Consider the following 11,571-nt stretch of genomic DNA (forward strand, 5'->3'; position numbering starts at 1 on the left):
CATTTTGACATGTCTAGAATACTTCCACAGTTAGCCAACCTGACCAAAACATTGTTCCTGTTCCTAAGGGTCCACATTGGTTCGACTTCAGTCAGACTTAGGTGGGAATAGGCGCATTCACACCGCAGTACTTTTCCCACAAAGGTTCATGAGAACTTAGTTCATGAAAACTCTTTAGTTCTCATGAACTAAGTACAGATCGCGTTCACACCGGAATAAGTTCCTGGGAAAGGATTAGGCAAATTAAGCCGCTGACGTCACTTCTTCTTCTGCTTTGGGTTTACTGGCAGGCCGCAAACAACTTCCCGGCGTATACTGCCACCCGTAGTCCCCGGCCGGATGTCCCCGGAGTTGGGAACTGGCTTCAGTAGGACTCCCAGCAGCTTCTACTGAAGCCTTCCGAGTAAACTGCCAGAACGCCGACACCTCCTCATCTCCACCGCTCCCATGTTTTCTTTTGTGTTGCCATAAGTTAGTCTCTCTGCGTTTGTGCGCTGGGCTAATGCAAATGCCAATAAATCTAATGCGAGGATAATAAAATGGCGGCTTCACAAAACTTTTTGGGAGTTTTACGGGGCGTGGTTTGCATTCCGCCCAGCCAATCAGACATAGGAACTTTTTTCTCCCACGAAAGTACCTGCTCTCTAGCAGGGACGGAAAAGGGGGTAAAAAAGGTTCTGATTAACTAATTTTTGTTCCGGCTCTTTTTGGTGTGAACGCGACATTTCGGAACTATATCGGAACTAAAGTGGGAAAAGTACTGCGGTGTGAACGCGGCTAATGACTAAATCTATAGGGACCTTGCGAGCCGCTGGTTTAAGTCCCGGAACGTCGAAGTAATGCCAAGTGTCCTCGAGCAAGGCACTGGACCTACAATGCTTCCCGAGAGCTGTATATATTGTAAAAGCTGCCCAAGGCTTCTTGTACTAAAGTCGGTTAATTTGTTTACCACATCAAGTCCTGATCGGACCAAAATACAGAACTTGCTCAAAAAACATCCTGGGGTCACCAAACCCATTGCTTCCCTAGAAATGTTGTTTAACATTCTGTCCATCACACCACTAGTTGTGGTCGTTACAACATGGAGAGCATCTCAGTGTGACATTTCACAATCAGTATCCGATGTTGAAAAAACTGAAACGTTGGCTTTATTCAAAAGTATTATGTCAACAAATGTCAACTGTATTAGGTTAGTTGAAAGCAATGATATAAAGTTGAAGTAAAACAAATGGAAAATCTGTTGTCATAATACAATTAAAGTCAAAGGTTGAGTTTTTTCAGTGCGTGTTCTCAGCCTTCTCTGGGGATAGTGACGGACACCTTGTGTTCCCTGCCTTTCCCAAAGAATATCAGGCGACACCTTACATCAAGGGGCCTTTTCCAGCTTATCCCGATTCACCTTGGCTCGATGTGTGTTGAACATCTGTCCAGCAGCCTGGACAGCCTTGAATGCTGTGCAAGACATATGATCGCAGATCTGATGAAATAACTAAAGTTGATAATCAATATTTGACAAGTGTTCTGATATCCAGGTAATGGAGAAAACGTTGTCCTCTTTTTGTCAAAGGGAGTCCATGAGTATGACATCATATTATATCACACAAAAAACAAACAGCAGATCAAAATTACAAACCCTTCCTGCAAAGTCTCACATCCAAGACATTCAACAATGCTATCTGAAATCTCAGATCAGCAGTACTTTCCTTTCAGGTTAAGGAGTGACAGCACAGAAACAAAGAGGCTGTGTTTGTATGTGTGTATACTGTCATCCAGGCGGCTAAAGAGGTAACAAATAAGGACCAAGGAACAAAAACAGGCCATAATTGACACTGCTTCCACTTATCCTTAATCTTCCTCCCCAGGTGCCATTTGCTTTGGAAATATGGCCATTGCCATGTTGGAGCCGACCCTGCCGATCTGGATGATGGAGACCATGTGTTCCAAGAAATGGCAGCTAGGTATTTAAAAGCTCAGTTCAGTAGTAAAATACACTCTACCCACAAAAACGAGTAGGAGGACCCACACACACTTTCTTCAGTTATTGTTGTAGTCTTTGTTACAGGCGATGTTTTACAAGAGTACTGTACACTGTGTTTCACATGTTTCTTTCCATCTACATAGAAGAGGGGGTAAGATTCTTAGAAACACCTCTGATTATAAAGCAGGGCAGCGCCAGCCACCAGTATGACCTTAATGTTAAATCCTGATAATTATCAGAAGCTCTTTGACAGTGCCCAGGGAAACTGAATATTAAATAACCAACAATAAAGTGTTTTACATTAATTCGCCTCTATTACAACATTATATTTACTTAACAATACTGACAACCATATTTGTCATAGTTTTTATCTTATTTTTTGTAGACAACCCCTAAATTCCATTTATTTTACAACTAGAACAGAAAGCATTTAAGTAAAGCGCCATAGTGAACATTATGTAAGAAAACCCGATCACATGCTTTGTACTGTAATATCAAATGTATTTGTAGAAACTAACTGTAACCTTTTCCTTGCAAAGTCAACACTCGATTCAAGAAGAAAGGTCCAAATGATCCATGACTTTAGTCACATGTTAACAATAACCAATGGGAAAACAACAATGTGGCTTTTCTCCAGAACTGCACCAGAAAACATCCAGTATTCGACCTCTACAAGTAACACATTTTAAAAAGTGTTTACGTTAACATCCAACAATATTTATTTGCTGAGCGCTCCAATATATCTGACCTGTGGCTTAATACTAGGGAGGTGCATGGAAAATAAAACAATCCTGTCTGTTGTTTAATGTACTAAAGGTTGTTGTGTTTAGCGGAGACATATAACCACAAAGCATTAATTCGACCTTACTTAGTGACTTGACGTAGCACTCCTCTACCACGCTAGATATTTTCTATAGCGAGGCTTCCTGCAGTCTTTGGTGTTATTAGTTTGTTCCAGTGCACTGTATATGAAGTCTAGGTCAGATAAAGAGGATGGGTGGGGAACAGGATATTAGGGTGTCATGTGCTGGCAGGTGGAAGGCACAAGTCTTCATTACAGACAATGGAAGCTGTGCTGATAGAGATCTGCTTATCACACTTTCAGTCTCTGTGTGTGTGTGTGTGTGTGTGTGTGTGTGTGTGTGTGTGTGTGTGTGTGTGTGTGTGTGTGTGTGTGTGTGTGTGTGTGTGTGTGTGTGTGTGTGTGTGTGTGTGTGTGTGTGTGTGTGTGTGTGTGTGTGTGTGTGTGTGTGTGTGTGTGTGTGTGTGTGTGTGTGTGTGTGTGTGTGTGTGTCTGTGTGTGTGTCTGTGTGTGTGTTTGTTTGGCCCAGGCGTCGCTTTCTTACCAGCATCCATCTCCTACCTTATTGGAACCTACATCTTCGGCACCTTGGCGCTCAAGATGGGGAGGTAGGGAGATACATGATCCTTATCTGTTCTCTCGGTATATATTTACTTTTCGTTTTTTTGGTGTTTGAGAGGTTGGCTTTATTGAGGCTTTTATGATACAGGAACATACAGCATTGAGGGACTTATGTATAAATAACATAGTCTTGTGAGAATATATGAATATCTACATTAAGAACATTTAAAGACTATGAAATAAAAAAATAAAAACTTCCGCCCTTATGTGCAAAGGGTGGTTCGTACACAATATGTTCCATATGTGTTTACATATAAGATATTATATCAGTTGAATTTGCTTGAATTGTGGCCTATTGCCTGAAACAAAAGGGAGACTGTTTTATCAAGGTTTCCCGATAACTCATGATAAGGATTTCCTGTTTCATTATCACCTTATTGGTATTTCCTTCTTTTCAGGAAAATATTACACCACCTCACATTGCACCCATTAGAAACATGTTTTCTCTTCAGGGACTGCCAAAAATAACAACCTTCCAAAATTACAGAAACACATTGCTTTTGGATGAACCTCGTTCATTCCCAGCTATCAAGCATTGCAATGTATTTGACATATATATTTGAAGTATTGCTGTTATTGGTTAGGTAAAGCTGGCAAAATTCTGTTTAAGTATTGGAACATATTATTGAAGTGTTTTAGAGAATACTGACTGTCTCTTCTCTCCTTACAGATGGCTTTGTGCTCTCATTGGAATAACAGTGGTTGGAATCAGCGTAATATGTGTAAGTATGGGCAAGACAACTACACCATTACTGTGGATTCAGAAATCAACTATGGGACAATTGAGCACTGACCCATGAGGAATTTAAAACATGAACTGAATTTTAAGATGTGCGGGTGTGCAGTGAAATCAGTGATTTGACTCATCCCATTCCTCAGCCAGTAACCACAGTAAGTCATACAGGAAAGACTTTTCACTGACTATGAATCATCATCGACAGCGCCCTAAACAACCGATCTGTTCTATAGTTTGGTTTTCTTACTTTCATTGCGTCCATTGTTTTCTTTTAGTGTGTTCTAGTCTAATTTTGTATGAATTTTTTCTTGTATGCTTCTTAAAGTATGTATTTATCATTTATTCATTATTATTAAGGGTCTAAGAGTACTTACAAAAGCACTATATCAATTAAATGTAGTATTATTTCCCGGTCAGGACAGTCGGTTGGCATAACAAATGCTAAGTTTCCAGCTAACACTTGCTCTAGCTTGCTAGCTTGGTTAGCATGTTGCGTTCGTATTTTGAGTTTACTTTAATATTAGTTAATATTAGTTAATTAGTTAATTCTGGCTTCTCAAGTCATTCATTCAAGCTCAATAGAAAAAGAAATGTATCATTAAAAAAATAAAGATGAGTATTCACACCAAATATGAATATACAAAAGATACAAAAAAAACGTACTACAATGAATATATGGGTCATTCCAGAATTGGAGGACATTTCATGTCCCCCATATAGAAAAACTAATAATCCATGCCCAAAATGCTAAAACATGCACTTGTTGTGTTAAACATACTTGTCTTGAGACAAAATGTGTATAAAATTGTAGAAAAAGTGGTTTCAAAATATTATTTAAATTATCAAATAGTTCTCGAACATCCCCTAAAATGGCATTTTTCTCTTGTCCCCGCTTCTTGGTGACCAACTTGCATGTCAAATATAACATTTAAAATAGGGATTTTATTTTATTTTTTTGGTATTATTCTATTGATATAGGCTATGTCTCTTGTAATGGTAAAATCTATTTGTTAAATCATAAACATATTTTAAATAACAGTAATTTTGCACAGAAGGTGTGTCCCTCAACATGCGTTCAACCCTGTTACCCAAACCTTTTTAGATTGGCACAGGAAGTGAAAAAACTGTAAGTCAGATGACACAGTGGAAGTGACATCAGCAAGCCATGTGCTAGTGCCATGGGTAGACCAAAACTAAGTCCTCTCTTTTATTTTTCATATTTTTACAATCTTTTCAGTCGTAAAAGAGTGTGGCACTCTGACCCACTCAACCCTGTTACTGATATTACCAGAATAAATTATACTAATTTCAAAGTTATCTTTCTTGCATTAGATATCCAAGTTTGTCATTGCCTTGGAAAGTAGCATTACATGCTACATCTAGCAATAATTCCTGAGGTTAAAGGCTCAAATTATCATTGATTTTCAACCCTGTTACTTTCAACCCTGTTACTATAATTAGAGTAACAGGGGTAATTCTTCAATGGAAAATATACATTTGATGCCAAGCTGGGCAAATCACTTTTTTTGATGGTTTATTATCTGTTTTTCCTAAATACATTAAAAAAAATTATAAAATAAAAGGTTCATTTTTCAAAAATGTTGGTGTCTAAATTTTCCTCCAATTCTGGAATGACCCATATGCCAATATATGAGCAAACTGTAGTATATATTATTTTAAAGTGGAGGGCTTAGCATTTAGCATTTCCCAGGACAGGAGGTTGCTGCTCGGTTGGACCCAGTACTTTGCTATTGATGTTTGAAGATAGAAACAAAGGTCCAGGTTCTCCAGATTATTCAGATGCATCTATTTTAGTTGTATGTGATTACTGTTCATAACTCATGCTGCCAATAGGAGACTTCACAATGATAACAACGCTCAAACAAAAAGTCTCCAAAATATCAGTGTTGTTGTTTACTCTGAAATGGGTCTGTCTGTTCTAGGTTTCATTTGCCAAAAACATCTATGGTCTGATTATTCCTAACTTTGGAATTGGGTTTGCTATCGGTAAGTCTGCTCAATTTAGAATTACAAAGTTACAAAGTAATATTCTCCTTTATTGTTAGACCTTTATTGTGATGTGTTACAGGCATGGTGGACTCGTCTATGATGCCTATTATGGGTTACCTGGTGGACCTGCGGCATGTGTCTGTCTACGGAAGTGTGTATGCTATTGCTGATGTGGCTTTCTGCATGGGATTTGCTTTAGGTAAGGAATGACAAAACCGTAGCCATAATATCAACTATTAACTACAGGTTATGACGCCTTTAAATTAATTTCTAAAGCAATTAAATCATCTGGTTTATCTTGTCAAGATTAAATAAAACTGTTTTACTGTTGAGCCATCTTTCATGGTTACTACATCTTACAAATATGTCAAAACAGATTTGAAAAGCAAAGTGCTCCTGACAAACAACTAAACTATGTGATCTGTCCTGGACGGTTGTAGGTCCGTCTATCGGCGGAGCCATATCTGAGAGCATCGGCTTCCCCTGGATGATGACCATCATTGGAATAGTGGATATTCTCTATGCTCCTCTTTGCATCTTCCTCAGGAATCCACCGGGACAAGAAGAGAAAATTGTAAGTTTCAAATCACACTTAAATAGAGTCAAACAAATCCTAAAGGAACACAGAGAAATATTGAAGGCAAGGTGAACAAACCACCAGAATGTTGTTTTTGGATGGATAACAAGTCGCACAACTACCAACACTAATGTTTCTTGCATTGCCTTTCATTCTGAAGGATGCTGCAGTATCCCATATATATATTCAACCACTAAGCTACCAGCATTGTATTCGATGTCTGCTCTTTTATATAAGCTGTATTAGTATAAATCCAAATTAGCAAGAAAAATTATCCTGCTTGAATCTCAGTTGAATCATAGCATCGTAATTCACGTGAAATGTAATTTTAATCATTTTCCTCAAGTTTATTATAATACATTTACTAGACAAGAATGTTGATTAAACCAGTCTAGTATAGACGGTCCAATGAAAACATTTTGGAAGCAATTCTCTTCTACAACTGCAACTATAGTTTGAGTAATGTTGGCAAAATCATCCCCTATCTTGCTGCCACCATTCCACAGAAGTCATATCTGCAAGGTTCACTATTTCACTTAGCCGATGTGTTTTAGCATGTCTCTAAGTGAGAACAAGGGAAAGTCATTAAAAAAATTCTACTTTTTATTTAATAACTTCAGTCTGACAGGAACTCCTGAGCAATGATTATTAAAATCCTAAAGGAAATGCAAGAAAAAACTGCCTCAGGGAGGTTTGTGTGTTGCCGGTTTGTTCGATGTAGCTACATGCATTTTATCATTTCTGTTTGGCACTCAACAGTAACACACTCATTCATGTTTTACAGACTTTAGTAAGTGGAGAAAAGCTATAATTACTGTGCCGTCATTGGACATCAATCAGCTGCATAATCTCCATCCTGCATGCTTGTGATGAACCTCCTCCACCTGGAGCTCCACCCCTCTGTCTCAATCTGTCTCTCCATGCAGCATGTGTCATTCATGAGCTCTCCTCTCCCACACATTCTGTTTGTATCCCAACAACGCTGACATATTGGATCGGTTTCAGCCCTCTTATGACCGTTTTAAAGGTCCCATGTCATGGCCATTTATACTGATCATAATTCCATTGTTGAGGTATACTAGAATAGATTTACATTGTTCAATGTTCCAAAATCACATTGGTTTCTCATACAGCATCTCTGTATAGTATGTGTATTCACTCTCTGTCCTACACGGCTTGTTGGAGCTCCTGCCCCACCCCCTCTCTATGAGCCCACTGTGCTCTGATTGGTCAGCTCGCCCACTCTGTTCTGATGAGTCCACCACCGTTACAGCTGGTCATCAGTGATTATGTGTTACAAGGGCGTTTGTTGGCAACCAGAAAATGACACCAGTAATGACAAACAGACGAGAATGCTGCGTGGGGTCTGGGTGCCGTGTTGGCGGGACGTTGCGGGGCTCACTTACTCAGTGAAGAGTAAAGCCAGACCAAAACAATCTGTAGATGAAAAGTTCTTGACATTGTGAGGCTGTGAATAGTACATTATTCCAGATTAATGGGACTATGTATTAATTTGGCTTTCAATATAATAAATATATCAATCAATATAACCTGCCTTCATTGTCTTTTAAAATAAACCCTTTTCCTTAACCCTCTGGAGTGTGAAGTGAAGGGTATTTTCTCAATTTTTAGATGTCTCCTTAAATCACCTTTTAAATGTACTTTTAAAAGGTTACATATCAAAATGTCCAGTCTCTGGTCTTGCTAGAAATGCAAAGTCACTCGCCTTACAGCACTGTCTTATGAGATACTTAGCTTAGAAATCCGATTTTTGAATCCACAATTGAAGAATCGTGACACTAAGTATCTCATAAGACAGTGCTCTAAGGTGAGTGACTTTGCATTTCTAGCAAGACCAGAGACTGAACATTTTGGTATGTAACACCATGCCATGTTATAAGAAGTACATTTAAAAGGTGATTTAAGGAGACATCTAAAAATTGAGAAAATACCCTTCACTTCACACTCCAGAGGGTTAAGGAAAAGGGTTAGGCGATTTTATTTTAAAAGACAATGAAGGCAGGATATATTGATTGATATATTTATTATATTGAAAGGCAAATGAATACATAGTCCCATGAATCTGGAATAACGTACAATTCACAGCCTCACAATGTCAGGAACTTTTCATCTACAGATTGCTTCGGTCTGGCTTTACTCTTCACTTATTGGTTACAGAAAGTTTGAACTTAAACGGACCCCCCCCCCGTTTATTCAACGGACCTCCTCGTTTAAAAAAATACGTGCGAACATACGCGCGAATCATGGCATAAATGGCTTTCCATAACGGAGCTCCATGCAGCACCGCGGCTGAGAAAATATAAGGCTGAGTGAGTGAGTGAGTGAGTGAGTGAGTGTTTGTGTGTATGTGTGTGTGTGTGTGTGTGTGTGTGTGTGTGTGTGTGTGTGTATGTGTGTGTGTGTGTGTGTGTGTGTGTGTGTGGACTTCATTACGTCAATAGGACCCAGAAGAAAAAACTGGAAAAAGACAAATCTCCAATGAGGCGTTCTGGGGCAGCATAAACAGGTATTTTCTGTGTTAGAGTTTTACTCGCTCCACGGTGTACTTTGAGGGTTTGTGACTCTGCAGACCGTTTATATGCAGAAAAGGCTACATAACACAAAAGGGGACGGGTAATAACCGGAAAAGCATGACATGGGACCTTTAAGCTAATTGGGCATCAATTCACATTTATTTTATTTTATTTATTCATGAAAATGTTCTGTTCTGCTTTATTGCATTTGTTCTGATAACTCCTCCTGCTCCTCAATAATGAATGTAAATGATGAGGTAGGCCTTCCTCTGAAACTGGGTTGTGTTTTTAGAAAGTTTCCATGTGAGGTGTTAAAGTTAAATGGATTTTTAAGATGTTTATCATTATTTTAGTGTCAATGAAAACATGCTTTGCATAAAGCAACTATGCATAAATGAAATGTGTTCATAGAAATTGGAATTCCGTATCAAGTCATAAAAAAAGCTTTTAATTGATATATAAAAATAAAAACAATAAATCACATAATAATTTAACAGTAACCCTTGCATTGCTTAAACAATAAATAAAAAAGGACAATAGGGGACTTATTGTTGAGGCAGAAATAACACATTCCTAGTCAGTAGGGGCTTGGCCTGTGAGCAGTAGGGTTGCCGGTTCAAGTCCCCGATCAGACCTAAATATGGAGTGTGGACTACTACTGGGAGAGATCCCATTTCAAATCCTGGGCCCTGCCTGTACTAGGAGCTGCCCACTGCTCCTAGTACTAGCATGGGTTAAATGAAGTGTTCACATTTCACTGTGTGTGCTGTGTTCATGTATGTGTGACCAAATAAAGTGGGTTTCATCCCTCCGATTCTATATATTCTATATTGTCTTTCCAGGCTATTTTGATGGACACCAACTGCTCAATGAAGACACGGTCCTACTCCACACAGGGGACGTACTACCAGGGCGACAACATGGATCCAGAATATGAGGATTATGATTAACAGGACACCAGCCATGCAGGTTAACCCTTCAGAGGATTTATTTTGTTGTAAAAAAAAAGTAACAGAAGAAAAAAAAACAGCAATGAAACAAACAACCAAAAATATTTCTGTGTGAATGTCCTGCGTTCAGTCTGGTCTGTGTCCTCTTAGCAGTTGTACTGGAGCAAACCAAAGTTGTTCTTGATCTGTGGTTGCAAGCGCATAGTGTGAGAGATATTTTTTTAGCCAAAAGCCTTATTCAGTAGAGAGATGTGTCAAAAAGCACGTTTTAGGTAGTAGAAGGGTGCTGAGCAACAAGTACGCTTTGCTGGTTTATTTTGGATACAAATCTGTGTTAATTTATGTGTAAGCCATTAAAAGTCGTGTTTGTATCTGCTGTACGTCCATGATGCTGTCTAGAGTATTATAACCAGACCTTTTGCAAGTTGGTATTATATTGGGTAATTGTGTGGTATGTCAAGAAACTGTTGTTTGTCTAAAGTCAGGAATAATTGTTGGTCTATGGTCCATGTTTGCATTGATGCAGTTACTACCAACTGTGTAGAGAAGTCAATATAGATTCATGATATCCTCCTTAGAACCGAACCTACAGAACCGTACGTTATGGCAACGTCAGAGAAAGTATGCTGCTGTTCACCCTGCTTTATTATTTAATGAATCATTAATACTGTAAATACCCCAAAAGTTGACTTTATTTACCTCAGTGGCAGGGAGAATAGGTCCCACAGGAAATTAGGAAAAAGTTCTGTCATTAATAAGATGGTGCAGGTATAAGTCCTTAAACTTGTAAATAAGTTTGCAATTGACCACTTCCAGTACCCTGGTCTCTGTAGTCAACGTTTTTTCTTAACGTTGTATTGGTTAAATTGAAATAAGGTCAAGGTACTGTAAAGAGATTCTTCATTTGGTTCCACTGATGAATGTCTGAAGCTTCCATGTGTCATAAAAACAGCAGTTGCTAAAATGTGACGAAACTTCACCACACTAAAGATGGCCGCCTTTAGCTTAGCGGTGGGGAACGGGGCCCTGCGGCAGTGATGGATTTTGTTTATAGCCTAACTTTAGCAATTTAGAGTCATGCCCTGATCTATTATTTTTTAACAGAAAAACAGTTTTTACTGGAGTGAGAATGAAACTCAGCACTTGAAACTCGACCTGCAGAGTTTTCACATTTCCCGCCTTCCTTATATAGTTCAGCTGAAGAAAAATGTACAATAGCTTAACATTAATGGGGAAAAACTGGAACGGTGGAATTCATTTTTTGAATGAAAACAGTACATCTGTTAGAAAAGACCAATCTAGAGGATCACAGTTGACATTATATAGACCCTCCAGAAAAACGCGGGCAAAAATCCTTGATTAT

At 38.7% G+C, this 11,571-nt stretch overlaps 1 protein-coding gene across 4 annotated transcripts in view; it reads left to right on the plus strand.

Annotated features, from left to right (window-relative positions):
* slc18a2 (solute carrier family 18 member 2) overlaps positions 1 to 10,579 on the plus strand; it is a 31,165-nt gene extending 20,586 nt beyond the window's left edge. For 3 of the 4 annotated variants that reach the window (XM_079688584.1, XM_079688587.1, XM_079688585.1), the window contains exons 9-15: positions 1,863 to 1,958; positions 3,310 to 3,388; positions 4,072 to 4,123; positions 6,081 to 6,144; positions 6,227 to 6,346; positions 6,588 to 6,721; positions 10,101 to 10,579. In XM_079688584.1, coding sequence (XP_079544710.1) covers positions 1,863 to 1,958; positions 3,310 to 3,388; positions 4,072 to 4,123; positions 6,081 to 6,144; positions 6,227 to 6,346; positions 6,588 to 6,721; positions 10,101 to 10,208 — 653 coding nt within the window. In that variant the 3' untranslated portion in view covers positions 10,209 to 10,579. Of the gene's footprint in view, positions 1 to 1,862; positions 1,959 to 3,309; positions 3,389 to 4,071; positions 4,124 to 6,080; positions 6,145 to 6,226; positions 6,347 to 6,587; positions 6,722 to 7,508; positions 8,117 to 10,100 lie in introns of those variants that run through there. The other variant, XM_079688586.1, reaches the window with a different exon arrangement.
* The last annotated feature ends 992 nt before the right edge of the window (positions 10,580 to 11,571 follow it).

The sequence above is a fragment of the Notothenia rossii genome (assembly GCF_949606895.1).
Source record: "Notothenia rossii genome assembly, chromosome: 6".
Lineage (NCBI taxonomy): Eukaryota > Metazoa > Chordata > Actinopteri > Perciformes > Nototheniidae > Notothenia > Notothenia rossii.